Consider the following 27772-nt stretch of genomic DNA (forward strand, 5'->3'; position numbering starts at 1 on the left):
ATCGAGTCTTTATTTTAGAACAAAAGGCACAGAAGATAGTAAATAACACATAGTGATCCTTTATTAGATAATGCCAAGTCATCCTTTGAGTAGTCATCAACAAAAATAATAAAATATCTGAAACCCAAATTTGATACAACTGTATTCCCAAATATTAGAATGGGCGAACATGAAAGGTGAAAGCCCATTAATTCACCTGGGAGGCAAACGGAACAAGATGGTGCTTTCTACAATTGACAAGATCCACACCCAATAGCAGACACAGCTCAGGGCAGAAATAAACTGTTTTAACTTGTTCAATAAAGGATGACTGAGGCAACAGCGTATTTGAAGTGTAGCAGCAACGGTGTAGGTGGTCAATGGTGATAGTGGTTCAAAGTAGTAATTTCAATGGCCTAACTTCATTAATTATCATTCAGTAACATAATCTTGTTAGCAAAAGATGGAAACTCTGCATTATTGAGAATCTGGGATTGGACTCCTTTGAACTCGGATTTCAAACACACTAGGACTCAAAAGGATTGTCATTTGCTCCCTTTACTTTTACATCTGACAGGCACAGATGTTATGCATTGCACAGTGTTGAGTTCCTCATGGACATGTTTCCTCCAAATCTTGCCAAATGCGCGGAGATACTCCTGTCTCCCAGTTATGACTAAAGCCTAACGGATAGTACGTGCAGGTTATGTTAGAATTGTAAGAGCTTGACATAGTCCCAAATCTCTTTACATGCATCTAGATGCACACGCATACGTGCAATTTGGGCTTCCATCGAGTCCCACAGCAGTGGGACAGTCAATGCATCTTCTTGAATCCATACTTCCTCCTGTTTGTTGTCACTGGCTCAACTAGGATAAGCGTTTGAGCTTATGTAAACCTATCAAATAGAAGACATCCTTAGACTACTGCGCACAATTAATTCTGTTCAACTTCTGGGTTGTAAGCTGCAGAAACAGTGATGGAATCAAACTCTTTTAGGATTCATGGATTCCATCCCTCCCCACACTACCAAGGCAAACAACAAACAAAGCAAACAACCAGAATGAATTACAAACACAATGACATGGCACTACGACAGCACCCAATGGACTCAGCTACCACTAACAAACAGCCTCCAAAGGTCCAAAATGCTCATTTTTGGAGTTCAATGAGCAAACGACTAAAAAGGATGGATATTTGGATTGAAATCGATGACCTCCAATTTCTTATCGCTTTTCATTTTATTAAATCTGTTGAATTTCCACAAGTCATTGGAAATAGAAATCACAAAATTTTTGCTATGTTTTACTGTGGGACAAATTTTTCTTGAAATTGAAATTCCTAAAAAATTTGAAATTCTATTCTTTTTTTTTTGTTTATTTTTATTAAAGCTAAAGATTATTACAAGAAGTATATTAATGCTAACTTCAAACTTTTGAAATTTTATTCAAAGAAGACATTAGCCACAACATTTATTCTACCTTTTATGTCTTATTAGTTGTATTTGCATGATAACTAATTTTTAAGTGATTTACGACTATCTTTTATATTAATTATGTGTGGTATCATTATTATATTGCAGTTACTGTACCTTATACATGACATACCTGTCATTGATGTACTTTAATTACAAAATTTTAGTTCTAAATCTTGCATTATTACATCTACTAATTCCATGTTTTACTGCTACAATCCATCATTTTTAAGAATGGAAATTGAAGTTGCTGAAATTTCCTTACTTTTAAAGCCTTGAAATTTTAGTTGAATTAAAATTTTAAGCCATGGATATATATGATGCAACATGCAACCTTTAATTTGTTGAACTGTGATGTTGCTCATGCTAGGATGCAAAAATGATTTCTTGTGTTTGGCATGAATGTAGGTTCTAGGCTGGAAAGGAAGAATAAGGGTTGTCATCTGTAATTCAGAATGTAAATTTATGAATTTATATAATCAAGTCACAAGCCATGTTATTGAGTAGAATACATTTATTCATTTTAAAAATGGAAGTTGGACACAGTTATTTTTTGGTGCAATGTGGGCTAACATATTTGTTTTGTATTTTATTTGATTGATACACTTTCCTTTTTTGTCAAGTAAGATGGCATCTTTGCTGATCTTCCACCAATCTATCTTTTCCTGTTTTATTTTTGCAATATGCTTTGTTTTTTTTGGTTAGTTCATTGTTGAACTACTGATTTTTTGAGCATTGGTTAGGGATTGATCCCTTTCTGTTGATGTAGTTCTCATCTATTTTTTCTCCGTGTGCAAATTGAACAGGAGGATACTTACCTATGGGAAGATAATGATGACAGGTAATAAACACAACACTGTGTTTGTAAGCAATTTGAAAATTATCATTTCTACTTTATATTGTTTCATTGAATCAAATCTTAAGTATTAATAGTAAATTTGATGAGCTCATTTGGTAACAAGTTCATTTTCATCCATTGACCTGTGTTTACAGGAAGACAAAGAAAATCCTGTCATAAAGGAACACAATGCAATTAAACACACCGATTTAAAAAAAATTATGAATGGAGTGATAAAAAGATTTCTTAATGTGTTCAAGTGGACTTGCACTTGAATTTGCATGTTTGCATTTGGGTGCATGTGTTCATGTGCCACCAGTAAATGGCTACAATTCACCAAGATGAATGCAGATCAGTGTATAACTTCATTTCAAGTGTAAAGATAATTTTACTTTTTTCTTCTGTTTTTATTTTATTTTGTTTTTGCTTTGTTTTTGTTTTTTTTTTGTTTTTGTTTTTGTTTTTTCTATTTTGGTGTAAATGTGGTATCTCAGTTTTTGTTATCCTGCTTGTATATTGTTGTTGTGTACATAAAGCTGCATTCATAAATGTCCCCTGCTTGTTCTGATGTAAAGCACTGATAAACTTATTTTTTTATTTGAATTCTTATGTAGGCCTAATTTGAACTCTTGCGTTGGTAAAAAAAAAAAATTCTTAAAATATTTTAACACCAATATGTTTTGCAACCAGATCACTTTTTCCTTTTTTGAAACCCAGATTACTGTGAAATTGTAGCTTCTTTGTGTTTTAGTTTTACAAGTTTTACTGGATGGTTTAATCATCAAGCTTTTGGTTGGAACAGATGAAACTTCAATGTTTAAATTTGTTGTTAAATATTTAAGATAGAAAAGATGAAAGTGGGGAAAAGCTAAGGAGTAATGTTACATTGTACTCAACACTGGAAGTTGCCAATCGAAAAATAAAAAAAAATCTTGGAAGTTGAGACTATCGAGGTTGTCTTTGCTGACAAATCATGTGATTTATATTGAAGGGGATAGATAGGGGATGGTGATGCGAGCCTTATTGCCTTGGCAGTAAATAGAGATGAATTTGATATCATTTTCATTTACTAGAATTCTATAATAGTTTGCCACTACCAAGATGAAGCAAACATAGCTTTTGTTAGAGAGTTCATTTGGGCACTTCAAGTTTGAATGGAGGATTATGAAAGGACCATTACTGCAGTTATGTTTGCATTAGTTTACTCTCAAGTGAAGTCAAAATTACACAAGTATCCAAATGAAGAAGAGATGGTTGGAGGTACCTGTTGTTGTAATGGAGATCGGTTTGATATAGTTTCAATTGTAAATAAAAGACTCTTTTTCTAGTCTTTGGATGAAGCAATTCAAATAGTGAAGGGAGCTTCCAATAGTAAATAAAAGACATTATCCATTTCGACTATAAACAGTATTCATTTTAAAAGAAAAAGAAGAATATTATTAAAGCGGCAAACAAGGATGCCAAAAAAAAAAAAATGACAAGAAGTTTCCCAGATTAAAAAGGAATAGTAAAAACTAAAACAAAATACAACAATCAACAAAATGGTGATCTCCAGTTTTGTTGAGTTTGAGTTAAACTTTCTAAATGTGTTAAAAGTCAAGAAGAACTCCTGCAAAAGCACTTGCTAGTAAAATTCATACAGAAGCAAAGAAGACCACCCTCTCCCATCGCATATGAGAATGGTGCTAAGTATTCCTTAAGATCCTGCATTCCTTCCCAGCTGAATGCACCGAAAATGACAAGCAAAGCACAGTCCCACCCAATAATCATAGACTCCCTTATCTGCTTGTAACTCCAATATCTCGAAAGAAACAATTCCACAGAGCTCTAAACACCTAAGTGTTCTCCCCAATGCTAAAGAGTGGATTCCACAACTGTCGAGCAAAAGGGCAATGCAAAAAAAAGATGGCCATTTTCTACTTGGCTTACATTAACACACATATCAGGGGATGAGGCTTGGTTAGGCTTTTGCAAAAAATCACTTGTATTAATCCTTAATCACCACTTCACCTAAAGGATTAATCTATAGGTTGTGGACCAACAACGCAGATCACGCCTTAACATTGCCCCTCACACGTGGCTCCATCTTACATGTGAAGGGATAAATGGATGAACTTGAATGGATGTACAAGAAACAGAACAAAATACACTATGACAGAAATAATGGTGGAAAACAGATATAACATGACTTGAACCCTAGGCCGCCTAGGGTCAAAGCTCTGATATCCTGGTAGACCACGTTACCTAAATGCGGTTGCATACCAACAATGTACATCAGACCTTAACTGTCCTGTTGAAAAACAAGCACCAAACAGAAGCTTTAAATTTGAAAGGAACCTTAGGCTTCTGGATAAACTTTTTGACAGGGTAAGAACAATCTCTCAAGTTTTGGATAAGATGCATGTACAAAGATTTATAAGATAAATTACCAGAACTATTAGGAAACTAGAGGCTCTTGTTATGGCAGAAAGAAACATGGAATGAGATAAGAGCAGTACTCAAAAATTGAAAATTCTAAGAAATGGAAGAACCATCCTGACTGTGAAAGTTGGAAATAGGAGCATCATGAAGGGTAGAAATGTGGTATGGAGGGGGACTATGGGCAGTATTGTTATATTCCAGTTCAATCTTTTACTGTAAAAGTGTATTAGACATTATTAATGTGATTATTTCCTGGTGGATGGGATCTTAGGAATTATCTGCAGAGGTTATCTGCATATCTTAATGACTAATAAAGATGCCTTATAAGTGAGATAATGGACTTTCTGCCCTTGGTCGGTGATGTAGGACAGAAAGTTGGCCACCAGATGAATCACTTTGACTCTTTTTGATGGCCAATTCCAAAGCACAATGACTGACATTTTATTGTCTGTTATATGTAGGTTTATGCGTATGTTGGGGTTTGTAATAAACGTGTCTTGGGGGTTTATTTGTAATTTTTTTAAGTCTTTCATACATGTCAATGTAGAAGTCATGTTAAAAACAATTTGATGAATTTAAAAATTTGGAGGATGTTTGTTTTTGATCCAAACTATCTTCTTCCTCTATCTTCTTCCTCTATCTTCTGTGATGCCCTGATTTTCGTACAATTTTTTTTTTCAATAATAAATAAATAATTTACATGTCATCGACAACATCCACAAATCGGCCACGTCAACAACCCTATTACCATTCATACAACCCGAAACGCATTGGGTACTGGGTAAAAAGTCATTTTATTTATACAACCTAACAGCGGAAGACAGTATATTTATATCATCTAAAATACAATATCCAGAGTATTAATATACCTATTTACACAATACTATCTCATACCCAAAACAATACAACCCTAGGGAATCACACCTCCCTAGTCCAAAACTCACCCTGTGTGTCAGGGTCTCAGTTCCCTAAGGTCTCGGAGCTCTTTTACCTGACCTATCCCTGTTCCCTGAAAAATTTAGATAATTTGGGTGAGACACATCTCAGTAAGAAGGAATAAATTATTTACAGTGTGTGGCCATATGAGTTCAGTTATAAAATGCTTTATTTTTTTTCAAAACAACATTTCATTTGAGAAAATACACTGATATTCACATTCTCATAGTCATATAAAAATACAACACAAGCTTTTATAAGTTTTAAAATCATTTCTCAAAATCAATTATTCCAACACATATTTACCGCGAAGTTCTTGAGAATAGGAAAGATTACCTGCCCATACAGGTAGCTTCCCTCTGCCCTATCACGTCATGTAGCCAAGTATGGCCACATCTAATACATATCAGGGCACTCACCTTACTCAGTAAGCTCTCAGGTGGAGAGTTTCGCTTCGTCTCAATTATTTATTTTATAAAACACACACTCTTTCATTTCTCATTCTAACTCATTACATATCTATGTATACATAAATTCACATTTATGTACTTTACATAATACAATAGATCACATAATTACAATTCTCAACACATTTACAATTTCCATACTGAGCATACCTCCCCAACGGCATCAGTAGGAACTTCATACACACAATCTCCTTACTGAGCATACCTCCCCAACGACATCAGTAGGAACTTCACACACGCACACAATCTCCATACTGAACATACCTCACCAACGGCATTAGTAGGAACTTCACACACACAATCTCCATACTGAGCATACCTCCCCAATGACATCCGTAGGAACTTCACACACACACACAATCTCCATACTGAGTGTACCTCCCGAACGACATTAGTAGAAACTTCACACACACACACACACACACACACAATATCTATACTGAGCATACCTCCCCAACGACATCAGTAGGAAAGGAATACCACCCACCCGCAATTATTGTGTGACATTGACATATCATCAATCATATTCAATATATCTCAATTCAGTTCAATATAAATATTCTCATAATTTTCTGTGCACTTTCATCATTTAATAATAATATATATCATATTTCACGTATTTCCACACTTCCCAAAATACTCATATCAGTAATTTGTACAAGCTCATTTTTCATGCAAATAATTTCTACTCACGTATAAATATCACATCAATCATTCTCATTTCAATATTTTCTCAGAAAATATACATCGTTATATTTCACATTTTTCAACACATGTCATGTGCCACACAATTTTCATCTAATATTCGTAATATATTAATTTCAGACTCCAAAGCATCACAAATTAATATTACTCAAATGCCACACAATTTATTTGATATTTATATCATAATAATTTTCAGGAAAAATACAATATGCTCATTTTCATATATTAATTCAAACGGTAATTCTAAAAATATTGCTATAATTTATTCCACTTACCTAACTTATTGAGAGTCTTGTTAGAACTCAAATCCTACGCCCTTGGGCCCGAAATTCAAATCTTGCAATTTGTATTTTCCCTAGATTAATTAACTTATTTCCCCAAAATAATACCCATCTAACCTTTCTTAGGCTCCCTATACCTCAAATTAACATTTAAACTAATATTTAATACCCCCACTTAATTTTCCGAATTTTGCTTGCGGGCATGGTCTTAAATTTCCACGCAATTGTCGAAATTTCCTTCTTGCATAATTTTCGTCGAAATCTCAATGAATCATCCGAAATTTATCGAAACCTTGAGAGTGAAGTGAAATTTCTCTTTTAATTTATTTTATTGAAACAAAAGGTTATCACAAGTGCTTTTGAAATTATATGAAAAAATAAACTTGTAGTAATATTTTATTTAACCATTCATGTCTAAATTATCAATATTTGTATAATAAATAATATTTAAATGATTTATGAATTTCATTTGCATCAACTGAATATGTTTAATATACATTATCTTACAAACATGTTTGATACACATACTATTTTACAACTTTTTCACCTCATATAAAACATAGATGTATTTAATTTGTAATATATTAGTCTTAAAACTTATATTTTTATGTTTGTTAACCATTTCTAAAGTTTCACAAAGAATTCCATGCTTTACTACTAGTTTTCGTTATTTTTTCAAATAGAAATCGAAATCGACATCGAAATCGAAATTTTCTTACTTTTAGAGCTTCGAAATTTGATTCAAAATCGAAATTTAAGACCTTGCCTGCGGGTCCCAAAATTACACCCGCGGCGCTCACCCGGGCCCTAAATTCCGAAAATTCTACTTCAACTCCAAATGCTTAACATTTTATTATTTTTAAATTAATCCTAATTAATTAAAAATAAGCCCGTTAATAACCCCCGTACCCCAAATTTGGGGTTTTGTCCACGACGACCCCATGAGAATTCCATCCCGCTAGACTTGTACAGGATCATCCCTAGATTCTCGTGATGGTGTTCGTTCGTCAATCAGACTTATAATTTGCAAGAAATTAAAGAAAAATGGGAAATTGACTTACCCCAGGAGATACGTCTACGCCGCTCCTACCACCGATCCGCTCCGGTAGAAATGACGGTAGCGGAAAATGGAGCTCAACGGTATCTTCTGATTCTCGATCAGACGAGAATCCGCCATGAAATTGAGGAGAGAGAGAGAAGCTGTGCAACTTCTTCTTCTGAAGAAGAAAATAAAGACCTCCTGAAGCTTCTTTTGAAGCTTCAGGAGAGTTATAATAATAATAATATATTTAATTAATATTAATAATAATATATTTTATTAATAAAAATAAAAATAAGTTTTTATTATTATTATTTTTTTCTTTTTTATAAATCCGATTAATTAATTAATTAATTAATTAATTATTTTTGGGAATCACCTCACTAATCTTTTATAACCCTTTTTGGGGTTATTACATCTTCTCTCTCTCCTTTCGTACATCTTGATGCTGCATCCAATTGCATCATAGCCTACTCACAATTTCCTTCTCTCTTCTGCTTCTAATCTCCAATTTTCCCTCTCAATCATTCTTCCTCTTCTCAATTTTCTCGTGAGCCCCCTTTCCCTCTACATCATGAAATATCTGCAAGCCATTTCAATCCAACTCCCATCTTTGATATTCTCTACTCATGACTCTCTTTGGTCAATTTTCATCTCCCTACCCCCATTTATAAACTTGTCATTGCAGTTAGAATAAATAAAATAATCACCTTTACCCCAAGGCACCCTGAACTACTGACTGGCAGGCCTCTTTCTTTCATCTTCTCTAGCTACTTCTACACAAAAATTCCAACAACATTACCATCAGAGATTGCTGTCTGGCCAGAAACTGAAGCACCATTGCTGTCATCTTGCTGAAGTGCTGCCTGGTGCTCCTCTTGCTGCTGCTGTTCCTGGTTTGCTATCCTGCTGGGATTCTTTGAGCTCTGTGAAAATCTAAATGATCATTTTAACGCGGGTTAAATTGGAAGTCCCAAATTTTGATGGAGATGGTGCTCCTAATGAATTTGATAACTGGCGGATCCTTTGGAGAACTATTTTCGATGGCTTGAAATCAATGAAAGTTGTATGTAACCAAATCTAAATTATTGAAGGGAACAACTAGAATTTTGTGGAGTAAAGAAGATCTTTTGAAGGAGAAAATATGGTGAAATCGGAACAAGGGATGAAATGAAGTGAGTCATGGAGGAACAGTTTGTACCTTCTTCTCCCAACTTCTGGCAGCATGTTCATCAACACCTTTTTCTATTTGGAGCGAAAAAACCAGACAGTGGCTGACAGTAATAAATTCTATCATTTGGCTGCTCTAGTAGACGCAGAACAGAAAGAAGATGTTATGATTGTTTTGCGCAGGAAAGGGTTGAAGCCGACTAAAGATGTGATGATTGATTTGCATAGGTGAGGGTTGAAGCCAACTATTGCATCTGAACTTGCTGCATGTTATATATATATATATATTTTTTTTTTGAGATATAGTTGAAGTTTCTGCTCAGATAAGAGAAGGATATGTAGTGGAATCCTCTTAGAACTACATCAATCCTTTTGTTTGAGAAGACTACTAATGGAATTGTGTGATAGAAGTTAGTTGATCAAGTGGTAAATGCGCTCTAACCAATGTTCAATGTGAATGTGTAAGGCATGGCATTTTAACCCTTCGTCTTGAGTGCCTTCAAATCAATGAAGTTATAATTTAGAATCACAAAATGATGAATTGGTAGATTTGAAAATAAGTATTGGTCTTTTACTTACGCAAGTTTTCATTAGACTCACTACCATTCCTTTTGCAAGGTTGAGGAATAAGAACTACCACGAACATCGGTTGCTTGACCATTATCTCCTTCATTAGCTACCACCATCAAAGCTCTAATAGCATCACTTCAAAGAGATTTTCATGGTCAAGCCAATAAGTATCTTTTGGGAGGATGGGTTCTTCCTTCATCATGATTTAGTCTTCATCGGAATCTACTTAATCCACTAATATTGGATCATAATTTTTTCTTCTTATAGTTCTCTTCTTGTCTGATGTTGTATCTCACATAAACTAGATTATTCTACCTTTATGCTCTAGTCTATTTCTACTTTTCATATGAATCTATCACTGAGTCATTAACTGTTAAAATGTTAGAAGATGAATGCATAACCGAGTGAGACAGAAGAGAATAAATGAATCACTATAACTGGAAGCACCTCTCAAATGTGCTCTCATTCCTCCCACTTCCACTAGCATTGCAGGTGAGCCTAAGTACATAAAGTGCAAACTTTGTAAGCTTAGGAGCTTTTGTTCCATAATGCTTCCCAAGAGCTACAAAATAAAATTGCATAACAGTGAGTCATGCATAATAAATGAATGACTATAACTGGAAGATATCATGACATTTGTGAGCACCTCTCAGATGTGCTCCAATTCCTCTCACATCCACTAGTGCTGTAGGGGCGACTAAGTACATGAATAGAAAACTTTGTTTGCTTCGACTTTGGATTTTTTGTCTCAAAATGCTTTCACCAATCAGCTACAAAAGAACAAATATATGTACGAAACAGTGCATTGATAATTTCTTGCATTTGAGTAAGCCCTTACACTTTCATGCATTTTAGCGTAAATAGACTTGCACATCTTTGAAGAGAACGTAGTCTAAAGGCCTCACTTTTTTTTGTATAGGCTTGGCAGTGTATAAAAAGCAGTAGCGAAGTGCGTCCCCTCTAGGCGGATGATTTCTGTCTTTGGTGAAATGCTTCCTCATCACTAAAAGAAGAAAGAATTGGTTATAAATAAAGTTGACAATTTTTTTAGCCTTTATGATTGTGGTTGCATGGATCTTCAAATTCACAATGTCTTCCAACATAAACTCTACACGATACGCAGCACATGGAGCCTAATACGACTTTTCCTTTTTTTACATAAGCTTCTTTTTGCCACTTATCATGTTCTTTGCATTATTTGTTCTCACTTGCGCCGCATTCTTATTAGCAACTTCTTCAACCACCTCATCAAGATATGTAAGCATCAAATCACCTTTTTTTATTTTTTTATGTGCCAGAGGCATCCATTTTACTCCAAGCTTTTGTATGCTCTTGCAACATGCCGTGCCATTTACCTCATCTCTAAGTATCTATGTCCTTCTCATGCATGGAAGGAGGCTCGAAACCTGGCCCATAATTGGCAATCTCGCCAACCATAACACCTCAATATACATCATCCATCAAACTAAAAGGGAGAGCATTGTTGAATACACAATGCCCAACTTTCCTACACACCTCATTCCTCTCTTCTTTGTCCCATTTCGAGTTTATAGTAGCTTGTTTAGCTTGAGAAGATGTCACCTTATCCATTGGACTTGTATCCCATGAATTAAAGCTGAGTCTATTCTTCAGTTGTTCCAAATCTTCTACTGGAGTCCAGGAGATAATTTCTTTTAGCTTTCTCTTGAACCTTTGGACCAGGTTTCATTCCCTTTGATATACCAGCCAAGTGATGATTAAATCCTTAACAATCTCACTACAAGATAGATCACAAAATTTGCACTGAAAAAATTCTCCATTAACTGTTATGTATTTTCCAAACAAAATCCTTTTTCTGCCCCTTTGAACTATCAGAAATTTGTTTTGAATGTTGAACAGGGAATGATCAGCAGCTGCAACAGAAAATTGAGAATTTTTGTGACTTAAGAGAATTGAAAATAGTTTCAAACTGCGGGGAAACAGAACTCCAAAAGCTTTGGTCACTTTGGGAATGAAAATTTGATAAAACAAAAAGTCTCTTTTTCATAGTGGAAATTTTTTATAAAAAAAATGAAAAACAGAGATACTGCTGAAATTATTGCAGGGAAATAGCGCTGTGCTCCAAGTTCAGCTTTTCATTATGGAAAATTGGGCGGAAAAAGAAAAAAACTAAGAATCGGCAGCTCATTGCAGGGGAACATCAGTTCAAAGTTCAAGCTTTCATAAATGAAAAGTTGGAAAACAAATGTGGTGGGGAAACAGCAGCTCATTTGCCAGACTGTGAGCAGTGAGCACTAAGCAGCTCAACCTCGTCAATTCAAATTGTTGGGGAAATTAAGAAAGGGAAAAAAAAAAACAGTGTAACTGCTCAAGGAGAAACAAACATGTGGAGAGAGTTCCCAGTAGAAGAGGGACGGAAAGATGGAAACTGTCTAGTTGCCTCATTGGAGGAGCAGTCTTGCTTGACCCAGGGTGGATGATGGAGGAGGGAGAGTGTTTGTTGAGGGAGGCAGGGGTGCTTGTGATCTGAAGGTTGCACAAATGAACGGTGAGACACAGAGAGAATTGTTGTCATTGAATGACAGCGCCCCAGTTTTCTTATTGGAGGAGCTGTCCTGGTAGGGAAGATTTACCAAGGGTGTTTGTTGGAGGGAGAGTATTTTTTTTTTAACCGATAAAAAGAACTATTATTAGCTGGGCATCAAGGGGATGCAACCCAAGGTACAAGAAGTCAACCACCCTGGAGAGTGGAGGCTGTGACAAATCAAGAATTTATATTATGATCATTCACAGTTAGCTCACTGTGCCGGCTAGAAACATCAGCAACCCACTGTTCTTTTCAAATCTCAAGCAGAGTAATTAAATCTTTGAAGTTTCTCCAGTTTTTTCCCAAGTGCAGTAAAGGTGGCGAGAGAAATGAGATTCAAAGCCTTTCTCTTCTCCTTGGTGGCTCTAATGCCTTTCAAGCCCAAAGCTCCCCTCCCACAGAATTGGCAGTGACCCACTAATGTCTGGTCAGGGAGAGAGTCATGTTCCACAGATTTATTGTCCAGGGACAGTGAAGAAAGATGTGGTTGACTGATTCCACATCAGCATACAAAGAAAAAAACACTTATTGACAACGGCCAGGCCCTTTTTTTGCAAGTTGTCCAGGGTTAAAATTTTTCCATGTGTTGTCTCCTAGGCAAGGAACGTGACCTTTGAAGGGGCTGCTATCTTCCAAATATGAATCCAAGGGAGGTTGCTGCAATTTGTTTCCATTGGAGACAACTTCCTGTAGAAAGATCTGATAGTGAATGCTCCATTACTGTCCAAAGCCCATTTTGGTTCGTTCAAAATGTTTCGGTTTCGGAAATTATAGAGATTGCTATAAAAGTCAGAGAGGTCATGTAGTTCTTAATTTGCCACATTTATAGTAAAGGGAATATTCCAGAAGATCCCATTGTATGAGATTTGAAGATGATGATTAATGAGGGCATCCTTGTCATAGGGCAGACTGTAGATGGAAGAAAATGCAGCTCTAAGATCACTATTGTTGTGCCAGCCATCATGCCAAAAGTAAACATTGCCCTCTTTCACCACATGAAATATGACTTAGGGGATGAAATCATCTAAGCTTTTCCTCATGAATTTACAAACCCCCACTCCATAGGGTCCTCTACTAGTATGAGCGACGCCGTCATTATGCTCTAGCCCATATTTTGAAGTGATGATTCCCCATCAAAGGTGATTGTTTCCCTTCATGAACATCCACAACCATTTATCGAGAAGGGCTTTGTTGAATGTTGAGGGATTTAACCCAAAACCTCCCTAACAAAAAGATTGTTTAATCACTCCCCATTTAAAGATGTGAAATTAAATTCCTCTCTCAAACTTCCCCAAAGAATCTCCTTTGAATTCCTGTCAATCTCCTAGCAGTTGAATTTGTTTTGGGAAGGAGGCACATGTAGTAAATTGGAGGGTTTGTCAAAGTGTTCTTCTTAAGAGTGAGTTTGCCACCTTTAGACAATAATTTCCTTTTCCAGCCCGTCAATCTTCTTTTGAACTTCTTAATAATGGGGTCCCAAGTTCCATTATCTTTGAATTTAGCTCCATTGAGTAATTGGGTAAAATGGAAGGCCTAAATTCAATGATAGGTCTCCCCCTTTATAATATATGCAAGTACAATAGGAATGACCGTAATACCCGTACTAACTCGCACTTATTTCTAACAAAACTCTTAACACAATAATAATTTTAAAAGACTAAATAACCATTAACACTTCCCTTCAAGCTAGGGCATATATATCATATGCTACTAGCTTGTTACAAATGAATTTCACATGAGAACTCAGACTTCACATGAGTGGTCGTAATGAGCTTCTGTACAAGTTTCTCTCAAATAAAGTGGCAATCAACTTCAATGTGTTTTGTCCAGCTTCTGTACAAGTTTCTCTCGAATAAAGTGACAATCACCTTCAATGTGCTTTGTCCGCTCATGGAAGAAAGGGTTGGAGGCAATATGAATAGCGGCTCGATTATCACACATCAACTCCATAAGCTGAGAATGTGGAAAACCTAGTTTTTTCAACATGCTCTTCAGCCAAATAAGTTCACATGAAGTGTGCGCCGTAGCCCTAAAATTTGACTCAGCATTCAACCTAGAAACCACAATTTGTTTCTTACTTTTCCAAGACACCAAATTACCACTGAAAAAGATACAATACCTGGTTGTTGATCTTCAATCGGAAGGTGATCCGGTCCAATCTGCATTTGTATATCCCTGAATATGAGTATGACCCTGATCCTAATATAAGAGACCTCTCCTTGGTGCACCTTTGAGATATCTCAAAGTGTGAGTTATTGCATCCCAATGACTTGTTCTCAGGGAATCAAGAAACTGACTCACAACACTTGTTGCAAAGGATATATCTGGTCGAGTGATTGTGAGATAATTCAACTTTCCAACAAGCCTCTGGTACCGACTTGGGTTAGGCAACAAATCATCCATATCTGTCATTAACTTATTATTGGGATCCATGGGTGTATCAACAGGTTTGGATCACAACAGCCCCGTCTCATCTAAAAGATCACGAACGTACTTCCTCTATGGCAAGACAGTTCTAGTATGAGATCTTGATACTTCTATACCCAAGAATTACTTCAATGGTCCCAAGTCTTTGGTATGAAGCTTACTTTGTAGAAAAAGCTTTAGGTCCTGGATGCCACAATCATCATCACCAGTGATCATAATGTCATCCGCATATACAATAAGCAAAATAATGCCCAATGGAGTATGACGATAAAATACAGAGTGATCTATTGCACACCGATAAAGGCCAAGTACTAAAACACTAAAACGGCCAAACCATGCTCTTGGAGATTGTTTTAATCCATACAATGACTTCTTGAGTTGATATACTAAGCTTGACTCCCCCCTGAGCAACAAACCCAGGGAGTTGCTCCATATATACCTCCTAATGAAGATCACCATGTAGGAAAGCATTCTTCACATCTAGTTGATGTAGAGGCCAATGACAAGTGGTGACTAAGGAAATGAACAAACTTACTGAGGCAAGTTTAGCAACTGGGGAGAATGTGTTTGAATAATCCAAACCATACACTTGACTATACCCCTTAGCAACAAGGTGGAACTTCATACGAGCCACAAAACCATCAGGATTGTGTATCACATTGTACACCTAGAGAAAACCAATCAGAAACTTATCAGGAGGAAGAGATACCAAATCCCAAGTATCATTATCATGTAGTGCATGCATCTCTTCACCATTTCCGCCCTCCACCCAGAATGGGATAAGGCTTCAGAAATAGATCTTGGAAGAGCAATAGAAGATAGAGACTTACAAAACAATATTAAAAGGGTGATAAGAAATCATAACAAACAAAATTAAAGATCGAATGTTGGGTACAAGTGTGTTTACCTTTTTGAACAGCTATTGGAGGATCAACATCACGAAAAATAAGATCATCCGATGAGGGAACTAGAAGCATAGTAGTAGAAGCTGGAGGAGGCACTTCCCCCTTGATTCGCCGTGTGTATATCTGCAAATTGGGATGATTCAAGTGTCGATAAGGACTCAAACTAGATGAAGATGTAGGAGGATTGGGCGCAGATACTAGGTTTGGATCTGGAAGGCAAGGCATAGCAATGGACTCATCAAGGTCAACAAAACTTAAGGAATCAGAGTAGTATGGTGTAGACCCAAAAAAGGTGTCATCAGCAGAGACAAAGAATTGATGTAAAGTAGGACTATAACATCGATATCCCTTTTGAGTATAGGAATAGCTCAAAAAAATACATTTGATAGCATGGAGATCCAACTTATCCATTCCTAGAGATAATTGATGAACAAAGGACACACAACCAAATATATGAGGAGGAAGGGAGAACAAAGGAGCCTTAAGAAAGAAAACTGAATATTGGATTTTACCCCCAAGGACAGAGGATGGCATTTTATTGATGAGGGAACAAGCTGTGAGCACAACATCACTCCAAAATACTTTGGCGACATTCATTTGATTCAATAGGGTACAAGTGACTTTCTATTTTTCCATTCCGCAACTCCATTTTTTTGTGGAGTGTTGGCACAAGAGGACTGATGGATCATACCAGAGTTAGTCATATAGTAATTGAATTGGGTACTAAAGTACTCCTTAACATTATCACTACGAGGTATCCTAACTGGCATGTCAAATTGAGTCTTTATTTGGGAACAAAAAGCACAAAAGATATCAAACAATTTGGAATGATCTTTCATTAAATATAACCAAGTCAATGATCTTTCATTAAATATAACCAAGTCATCCTAAGAGTAGTCATCCAAAAATGTAACAAAATACCGAAACCCCAACTTTGATGTCACACGACTAGGACCCCAAATATCAGAATGGACAAGCATGAAAGGACTAACTACCTGTTTTTTGACCCGGGGAGCAAAGGGAGCATGATGATGCTTGCCCACTTGACAGGACTCACACTCAAGATTAGACATAGAACTCAATGTAGGAACTAGCTGTTTTAGCTTGTCCAAGAACGGATAACCAAGGCGACAAATGGATTTGAGGAGATGTAGCTGCGACTGTGTCGGCAGTGGGTGGAGAAGGCGACTCAAAGTAGTAAAGTCCAAGAGCCTCGCGTCCTGTGTTCTTCATCTTCAAATCTTGAATAACCATGAAATCAAGAAGGAATGTGATAGAACAATTTAGGGACTTCGTAAGCTTACTAATTGACATAAGATTGAAAGGAGATTTAGGAATGTATAAAGCAAAATAAAGAGAGATAGGAGTAGGATTTACTGTTCCTATCCCCTTAACAGCAGTAGTGGATCCTATAAGCAAAGGTAACTTGAGAGAGATTTTTAGGATTTTGGAGATTAGAAAAGAAGTTGGTTGCACGTGTTATATGGCCAGTGGCAGCAGAATCAATAATCCAAGGACTAGTGGGAAGGATACTAGATGACATGCAGACTGTAGGACTACCTTTCTGGGAAAAAGCAATGTGATAAGATACTTGTTGAGACAATTGATACTGCAGAAACTTTGAATACTCCTCTTCTGACATAGTCATAGTACACGGTTCACTCAAACAAGTGACAAACGAAGGAATCATATTTTTGAGATTTGCAAACGCCATCCCAACATTCACAAATTTAGACCAATGATCATAGCCATCAAGGTGATCCATCATGAACAAGCCACAAATAGATTAAAAAAACTCACATGCAGCCCCAAGAAAGCAACACTCAGCACTGGAACAATTGGAGAGGTGAACGATCGAAACTACCGTGAAAAAATCACCAACTGCCTTAGATGCAGCCCCAAGAAAGCAACACGTGTGCATTGTCACAACAAAGTTTGGATCTTGGAGCAAAAAAAAAAAAAAAACACATGCCCAACAGCTTGATATTTTGGTAGGAATTAGAATAATGAAACAAAAAACACAGCAAAGCCCACTGTTTCAGACCCAATAAACTCATTAACAATTCATAAATAGCTTCATGAAGCATCAAACAACCATTCCTTGGGTTCCGCACCTCCACATACGAGGTGAACAACTCATCGAAGGATATAGCACTACCACAGCGTCACAACTGAACATATGAATGCTGCCACAGCTCCAAAAAACTCAAAGAAGCCTTCACAAGTCTTGAACAGACATTAATGGAATGCCGCGAGTGCATAGTCGGAAAAGACTAAATACACATTAACAAACTTCCCTTGTGCCACCATCAATCAGAAAGAGATAACTTTTTTCAAGGTTCACCTTCAAGCCCAAGATAACATCAAACCCTACCAAAATGTATCAAAGATTAAGGATATGAAGGCAGTCATGTTTGCAAAAAATGAAGGTATCATCTGCGAAGAGAAGACGCGAAACTTTTGTAAACCTTCCATTTTTTTTTTTCCACCTTGGATCCCCTTAAGAATCCCTCCAACAAGTTTTTTCGACATGAGGCTTAACAGCTCCATCACCAAAAAGGCTATTATCCTTGATGGAAAGAATATGAATAGCTTTTTAAAATTTTTGAAATTATTTAGAAGATTAAACTTAGATATTAGTTACGACATTTTTTTTGGCCATTCATGTCAAATCCTTTTATTTGTATAATAAATAATATTAAATTGATTTATGAATTTCATTTATATTGAATATGTAATGAGCAGAAGATCAATGAGGGCATTCATGTTCCTATCTAGAGAAAGAATCTAGTATTCTTGTCTCGCTTCTTGAGCTATAAGGCTTTGGGTTCCCACCTCCGAGAAATCTCTTCAAGGTTAATAACCTAACTTATTTCCTTCTTGAGTACCACTCTTTTGGCCCAACTTTCATCATCAAAATCCTAGTTTGACTCTTGATTGACAAGTTCTTTGAAATCATCGAGGATAACGGTCTTTTTCGCATGAACATTTTGAAGGTGTTTCTATTCCAAATTTTCAGCTTTTCTTTCAACCCTTCAAATTTGAGACAAGTATGTAGCTAGCCTTCCATGTGACATGAGCAGAACACCAAAAATTGAGTAACTCCTTGAGCCCTTCATGCTTGAGCCACATGTTTTCAAAATGAAAGGAGGTTGCTCTCTTTAACTCCTCCTTTGTCAAGGAGAATAAGAAAGTGATTTGACATGGACCTAGGAAGTAGGCTCTGAGTCACTTTGGGGTAGTGAATTTCGCAATCCACCAAAATTAAGAGTTTGTCAATCCTTGGGAAGGAAGGAAACTTTCTAGTGTTGGACCAAGTGAAATTGCCACCGAGCGGAAGATCAATGAGAGCACTAAGAGTGTATGTTGAGGGAGACAAAGGTTTTCGTGCTCTGAAGTTTGCACAAATGAACAAAGAAATAGATCCTCTCGTGCCCTAATTTTTTTATTTAAATTTATTTTATATATTTTTATATTACAAAAATAAGTTAATCGGGATTTGCATGTATATGCCTTATGGTTTGCCTCGTGGAAGGTAGTAAATTTCAATTTCGACTAAAATTTTTATGCTTCTAAAGTATAGAAATTTTGATGTTGATGTCAATGTCGATTTTGGTTTTTAAAAATAATAATAATATGCAGTAAAGCATGGATTTCCTTTATGACGATACTATGAATAGACATAATAATGCAAGATCTAGAGTTAAAAATATTATAAACAAAATACAGCTAGGGCAATTATGGTGTGTATAAGGTGCAATAATTTTAGTATGATAATGATGTCAAACATATTCAATATAAAGTAAATTCATAAATCAGTTGAATATTATTTATTATACAAATATAGGGATTTGACATGAATGGTCAAATAAAATGTTGTAAGTAATATCTAAGTTCAATTTTCTATATAATTTCAAAAGTTTGAAAAATCTATAACATAAGACAAAATATTTTATATGGGTTTTGAATCTAAAATTTCAATTTCATGGAAATTATTTCAATGGATTTTGCTCCAATTTTGAGATTTCTATAATTTTGGGTGATTTGTGGGAATTTTGATGGAAATTTTGGCAATTTCATGGAAATTTATGATCATAGAGGCATCAAAGGCTTTTTTGGTCTGAGTGTGCAGCTGCCAAAGGCGTTCACCTTTTAGGAGATACCCGTTTCAGTTTGAACCTTGAGTAGTTTTAGGTCCAGCACTCCAGCTACCAATTCAGTGTTTCAAGTGCCAAGGATTTCAGCATTGAGCTGCACAATATCTTAACCATGCAATGGCAATTGCAAAAAAGGAAGATGATGAACCCATGTAATTAAAGCCAGTGCATAAGTACCAAGTGATTTAGATGAAGATGGCAACTAGGGATATTGTTTAGTACTTTGACCTATACTCTTCCACTAGGTTGAAGGACAAAAAGATAGATCCTAATAGTTGTACAAATGTAGTTTTTGAAGAAGTTGAACTTGAGGATTGAGCGGCATCCTAGTCCAAACAAGATTGCTTGGGTGAAGGATATTAACTTGAAAGTTCAATACTATTGCTTATCTACCTTCAAGATTGGTTCAAATGTAGACATAATGTTGTGACATTCTTCCTTTTTTTTGGGGTGTCTTTCATTGTTTGATTGGAGGGTTAAGCATGATGCATATCAAGATCTTTTATCTTATTGATAAGAAGAGGTCTAAGCATGGTCTTAAATTTCCACGAAATTGTCAAAATTTTCATTGAAATTTCCAGTTTCTATCACCCTCGAAATCAAAATGGAAGTTGATTTCCATCTTGTATAATTTTTGTTGAAATCTCAACAAATCATCCGAAATTTATCGAAACCTTGAAATTTCAGCGAAACTTGTCGAAATTTGAACTATGCAATGAAATTTACTTAGAATTCAAATGAGAGATTTAGGAGTGAAGTGAAATTTCTCTCGTAATTTATTTTATTTATTTTGACGGAAACAAAAGATTATTGCAAGTGCTTTTGAAATTATATGAAAAAATAAACTTACAACAACATTTTATTTAACCATTCATATCTAAATTATCATTCTTTATATAATAAATAATATTTAATTGATTTTTGAATTTCATTTGTATTAACTGATTCACTAAATATGTTTAATGTACATTATCTTACAAATATGTTTGATGCATATATTATATTACAACTTCTTCACCTCGTACACAGCATAGATGTATTTACTTGTAATATATTAGTCCTAAAACTTACATTATTATGTCTATTAATAATTTCTAAAGCTTCATAAAAGAATTCCATGCCTTACTATTGATTTTCATTATTTTTTCAAATTGAAATCGAAATCAAAATTTCCGTCGAAATTTCTATACTTTTGGAGCTTCGAAACTTGAGTCGAAATTGAAATTTAAGACCTTGAGTCTAAGTTGATGCCATTCAATATCTCCCACTGAATGAAGTGGATGGTTGCTCTTTCTTATGAAGGGAGATAATTCCTTTCATCTTGATGGATTCCTTGAATCTTTCCCCAACTCTATGAAGTTGAGTTTGTTTTGGCAGGAGGGGCTTGATGTAGGATGGAAAGTTGACAATTGGTTGAATTACTTCTTATTTGGAGGCTGATTCCAAAGAACATGGTCAGAGCTTGATGGGTCCTACACACAAACGTGTTTAAATGTGTTTTGTGGTTTTATTTGTAATTTTCTTGTTTTTCTAGTTTTCCTATAAATTAGAGTTTTGATATCATGTAAAAGCATTTGTCATTTTCTCCCAGTCCATCTGCTTCGTATCCACGGTATTCTCTCCATCCTTGATGCTGCATTAGTCTTCCCAATATTCAGAGCGATCTCACTGTATTCTCTCCCTCCTTGATGCTACCTACATTAGTCTTCCCTATAATCAGAGTGATCTCAAATTTAATGAAATTTATGAATCTTGAATTTATTCTTGACTGAATAATATATTGTGCAACATGCAGAAGTCAAAATGTTTCTGTAAGATGCCATCGCACGAACATTATGATGTTTCTTAGTTGTCCATGGAAACTCTGAATAAATTGTGGGTGGTGGTAGCAACAAATGACGTGGTGCCAGCAGGGTTAGTGATAATAGTGTTGGTTGCACAGTCATGGTTTGCGGGAATGGTATGATTAAGTGGGGGCAAAGTGCTCAGGTAGAGCAGTAGTATTGGCATTGGTGGCGGTGGTATAAATTTTCTTATGGTTGCAGGATCTTGGTGTTGGTGTTGTCATTATATTGACTTTAGTTGAGTGTGCCTCCATTGGTTGGAGCTGTTGCCTGAATCTGTCGCATTCATTGGGAAGGCTAGGCTTTATCTATTTGATTGAGGTTTGCACGTATTTTTTTTTTTGGCTACTTATTTTTCGTATGGGTAGTAGTTTTGATATTTATTTCTTCGTGCCTCGAGGGAGGGGCTTTGCATTCTGGCCTTTTTTGATCGGCTAGTACTACTATTATTTATTTACAATAGAAAGTGCTTCTCCATATGAAGTCGTGGTCCTCTTTTGCATGTGCTTTACACTGGTAATGTAGTGTGGATTCAGCTGCAGTTCATGATTGGATGTACCTCAGATGTTGCTGCTCCTGTTTTTGCTTTTTCTTTAATATTTTAGTAGGTGCGTGGTGGTCATTTCTTTTTGATTGAAGGCTTGTTCTTTTGTTGTTGCTGGAGTCTCCTAACTGTGGTTTTAAATAGCAACATGGCTGTTACATAACACTATTATGTTTTTTTTTTTGGGGTCTCGCGATCCTTTCACACTGCTAAAGTCGTTGGAATAAAAAATTTACAGCCATAGCAGCTGTTACGACCGCTCTTATCTAAAAGCAGTGAGATTGACATCCATCTTGGAGCCTGGTATGTTACTTGCGTCCATGCATTCCTGTACCTGCTTTGCTTGCCTGCAATTTACTAGCAAGATGGCAAAGTAAATCTTGGGCTTCCCATCTTAAAAAATTGTCATTAAGATTTCTTGTAGGAACTGAATGGTTTTGTACACTGTTGAGAGTGTCTTAATTTCTAGCTCACTAATGAGAAGACAGTCTTGTCGAAATATATTATATTTCTTATTCGAATCATACAATGAAGTAAGAAAATGATTTGAAGATTTCTCAGAAGAAAAGAAGTTAAAAAATGGTCATTTGGTGAGCCTTTATTGTGGTGCTTGTCTGGGAAAAAGTTGCAGTGCTTTTCCAATTATAACTGGGAATGTTATCAGCTATTTTGAGGAGCATTGTTCTGTTGTCCAATTGGTATCTTGGTATTCTGTGGCCAGTGAGACTTTTTTTTGGGCTGTCCTGAGGCATGAACGGGAAAGTGTGTTGTAATAAAAATGCTTATTTAAAAAATGATCCCCCAAGTTTGATGACCTATGGAAAAAAAATATTTTGAATTTTCCTGCATTCACTTATCAAGTTCTGAGGGAGTAATTAATTTTGATGCAAGCTCTTTTATCTTGGAGCTGATCATAGAAGTTGACACTTGGGCACTCCCATATAAAATAGATGATATTTAGGCATCTTGTATTTCCACCTGAATTTTTCAAGCACCAAAATATATTAGTGTGCACCATTATAATTATCTTTATTTTTCTTATTTCATTCAGATATGAACTTTGTTCATTGGAATACATATATGGCACATGATTGGATTCATCAATTATGTTGGCTGTTTATCTTTTTATAATTATTTGCACCAAATATATGATCTGTAATTCCGCATTTAGTTAGTTATATGCCAATCTCCCTGTTTGAATACAGATACACAGTTGAGAAAATTCCACTCTATGATTCTGCGGAAGATGAGCCTTCCTCGAAGCTCCTTAAAATTGCAGACCCCTTAAAACCTGACTTCATAATTGATCAGAAAAGTGAATACTCTATGGTGATGGATGTTAGAGTGGGATCTAAGCATGAGTTCGATTCCACTGCAGCTGTTGTTGAGTCACTGGATTCGGTTCCAATGGAAGGTGTGGTAATGAATGCTGTGAAAACTGAAGTAAATGAACAGACAAAGTTGTATTCTCAAGATACTCAGCAGGCTTTCTCACAAAAGAATGCAATGATATCCCTCATTCGAAGTAATAGTTCATGCCGGAACCCTCACACTGGGGCAGGTCCTGTATCAAACAAGAGATCACAACATTATTCAAATGGAAGATCAAAAAATCTCACCCGAAAGCAAGTTGATACAAAATTTGTGTGCCAACTCTTATCAGTGAAGGAGTCACAAGATGAGGTCATCAAATGTGAGGTACACATCTTCTGTTATTTAGTGACATAATTTGTTGGTTTTAGATTGATCACCATATTTATAATTTGGATGTCAGTAATGATTAGGCTTGTCAAGTACCTCAGCCAGTTAAGATAGAGAGGCTGTGAGGTTGTCTGATGAAACACATGTATGTGCATGCTTGTGCATCTGTGTGCGTTGTATGTGGCATGAATTTGAATGCTCCCCTATTCGATACATTAATTTTAAAACTTGTGGTGCAGAGGCAGCATGCTTGCCAAATCTTCTACTTTCTGGATTGACATCATATTTGGCTGTTTAATGTATCCTTTAATCTCCTGCAATTGGATGGACAAAAATTACAAGAAAATCCACATTTGCCATGCAAACTAGTTGCTTTCTCCGATCTATAATTTGGTACTATAATTTACTTCTGCAATTGGATTTCACCTTGTCTAAATTTTTTGATCTAAGCCCTGGGTAAAGGATGAGTGTTGCATTAAGTAGCTGACAGCATAAAACTTGTCAGGTCTCTATGATATGAATCTTACCAATTGGCAGAAAACGATTCATGCATTTGAGTCCACTGAGTGGGATTTAAGACTTGGTTTTTTTGTTGATGTTTATATGATGATAGGAGAAAACAGTCCTGTGATATTCTCTGCAAGAAAACATGTATGATTGAGAACCTTTTATATTTATGTTTTTGCTCGGGTGTAACTTTGAGTCGTACAGTTTATTTTTTGGGCATCTGTTTTCTTTCATCCATTTTCTTTTAAGTCAAGCACTTCAATATCTGGCCTTATGTTACCTTTGTATTAAAAGAAAAAATGTGGCCTTATATTCCTTTTTATTTTGGGACAGGGGGCAGGGGTATTGGGTGGGTGTTTGAGTTGGGGTTACCCTAAACACCCTTTTGAAATCACTTTCCTGTAGTATAAGATTGGTTCATTAATTAGGATCCCTAGGAACATAATCTTACAGCGAGAACATGGTTACTCTAATGTTATTTTAATAAAATTATGAACTGTTGCTAAACCTGAGATGGTCATAATATTATGCATATTCTTGTAATATATGTATACAATAATGATAATAATTTTTGTAAGAGCAATTTCGTCCATGAACAATGAGCGGTGAGGATATTTTTGTCCATGGGAATTAGAGATGTAAATGGATTGCGCTAGTTGATATCCCACCCTAATCCACTCTTATGGTCTAGGGGGATTTGGTGGTTACAACTGCAATCCCTATGGTCTTGGGGGGCGGGGGGTGGTGGAGTGGGGCTTGGTGGTTCCTAAATGGTTGTAACCTAAGGTGGATTCGGGGCAATGAGAGGGAAATGTATTTTCCTGCCCGAATCTGCCCTGCCCTGAAATACCGTTATGCTTAACTGAAACCAACCTGAATATAAATAATTAAATATACACACAAATGGGTGTATATTTTCATTCAATTGCTCCTAGATTCCAAATATATTATTTATTTTAATTTATATTATTCTACTATGTTATCTTTTATTATATTAAAATAAATTATATGTTTTTTTTTAATGATAACAAGACAGGTTTATTTTTCCTTTTCAAGATGTTATGCTAAAGGGGAGTTTAGGCACAACACTAAAGTTGTCGTATGACTTGGAGGTTATGGGTTTGAGGGGTGGAAACAGCCTCTTGCAAAAATGCAAAGTAAGGCTGTGTACTGTAGACCCGTTGTGGTCTGCCCCTTCCCCGGACCCCACATACACAGGAGTTCTGTGCACTAGGCTGCTCATTAAAATTTTATATGTCCTTGTTATAGTTGGTGGGCGCTGATTTGGACCCCTAGCAAGAGGGCAGATCCCCTATTGAGATAGGGATGGAGATACAAATAATGTTTTGAGGCAAATTCTTGGTGGGGCAGATTTTAGTTTTGCCCCTCTTGCTCCAAATCCATCCTGTTTGCATCCTTAATTGGAATCCAAGATTTTGTGGGAGGTGGGTTTTTAATACTCATTTTTTGGGGTTATCTTGCATTTTTAGGAAATTCAAGACATTAGATTCTCATGGTTCCTAGTTATTGGCACAATGCCATATTTTTGGCTTTAGGATAGCCTGACCTGAACGCCTTGTTATTGATTTCTTTTTCACAATGCATTAGGCAACATGGAAAAGCTGATCTGAAAAGTGGTTGATGTTTCATAGAATCTTAATTTCATCCTCAACAAAAGAAATTGTCCTTGTATTTTATTTTTTGTTAGGAAATCATTTGGGGGAAAATACTCTTTGACTTAACATGCCTGATTGTGCATTATCTAAAAGAATAATTGCTAGGCATCCTGATTCCATAGTGGTAAATGTCTCATTTAACAGCTAGAATTTGTCCCTTTTCATCCTTTATTTTATATTGAAGATGAGTGCTACATGGAACCAATCATATTATTTCCTTTTCTGATTTTCATTGGTATTTATCTGTTGTTTGCTTTATAATTTTAACATATTACACAGGAATTGAAGAATCAGGTCAATTCGCAGCTCGATTCCTTATACAATGAAATACGACCTGCCATTGAAGAACATGAGAGGGACAGCCAAGACAGTGTACCGACCAGTGTAGCAGAGAAATGGATTGAAGCTAGCTGTTTTAAAATGAAAGCTGAGTTTGACCTTCATTTGTCCATTATCAAGAATCTTGCCTGTACTCCTCATAGGGTGCGCAGTGAAGCAAAAGCTTCTGAAGGAGAGAACGATGTGAATGAAGTGAAGCATTTGACAGTGTAATGTTAAACTGGAAACACATCTGGTGGGAATCTGCGTGAGGTATGAAAGTTTTAACATAGCAGAAGAAGTAAAATATGAGGTTCTCAAAGCTAAACTAAACAATAGTCGAGGGATTATTTGTTAGCTCATGTTCTGGAGTGATGCTTTTCCATGATTCTAATACACAAGACTGGCACCTAACCATTATTCATTCTTGAATTGCTTGTGCCAGATGTCTCGTCTCTCATGCTGCCTGTTTAAAGGCTGAAACTGAAGGGTTTTGATTGATTGCCTAAGCATGAGTTCCTTAGGAGCAATGTTGATCATACTATTGAAATTTCAAAATTATAAACTAGTTTATTCTTCCTTCAATTCATGGGAACATACATCTATACTTGTTGCAGCTGGTGGATGGAATATAACATATTCATGGTCTAGTGGTAATATGTTTTTGATCATGACAATCCAAGTATACTCGTAAGAAATTAAGCAATTGAAATAGACATGAGGAAGTTGCTGCATTCTCTCTTCCAAATATCTGAACAAATTCCTATTTTTTATATCAGATAATATATTTATAAATTAAATATATATTTTCTAAAAAAAATTTAGCCGTCTCTTAGCATTAGATGTAAAATTCTTACTTCAATATCTTTATGTGGTACATATTTACAAATATAGCAACTCCAAAACATAACAAAGTGGACTCGATAATAATTCAGGGGTTTACTGCACTTCGAACCAAAAAAAAAAAGTAGTATAAGAACAAATAAAGTATTATGTTCTTCACTCAAATGATTCTATGAAATTATGTCGATACTTTCATATATTATGGGCAACATAGGCGACATCTCTACTTTTTTCCTGGGGTATTTTTAGAATTCCTACCACTTTTAGCTTTCAATTTGTATCTGACCATTAAATGAAATCTGAATAACTTGTCCCCTCTTTGAAACAAGGGTGCTTTTGGTCTGTTGATGCTTGAAATTGTCTTTTCCATATATCACAAAAGGAAAACAAGACATCCTAGAAAC

The 27772-nt window shown here is 35.9% G+C and overlaps 1 protein-coding gene across 1 annotated transcript in view; it reads left to right on the forward strand.

Annotated features, from left to right (window-relative positions):
- Positions 1-27110, forward strand: part of LOC131162306 (histone-lysine N-methyltransferase ASHH1) — an 86443-nt gene extending 59333 nt beyond the window's left edge. Inside the window, exons 9-11 of the mRNA XM_058118636.1 lie at positions 2260-2294; positions 23529-24021; positions 26487-27110. Of these exons, the coding sequence (XP_057974619.1) occupies positions 2260-2294; positions 23529-24021; positions 26487-26759 (801 nt within the window). The 3' untranslated portion in view covers positions 26760-27110. The remainder of the gene's footprint in view (positions 1-2259; positions 2295-23528; positions 24022-26486) is intronic.
- The last annotated feature ends 662 nt before the right edge of the window (positions 27111-27772 follow it).

Source organism: Malania oleifera, chromosome 8 (assembly GCF_029873635.1).
Source record: "Malania oleifera isolate guangnan ecotype guangnan chromosome 8, ASM2987363v1, whole genome shotgun sequence".
NCBI lineage: Eukaryota > Viridiplantae > Streptophyta > Magnoliopsida > Santalales > Ximeniaceae > Malania > Malania oleifera.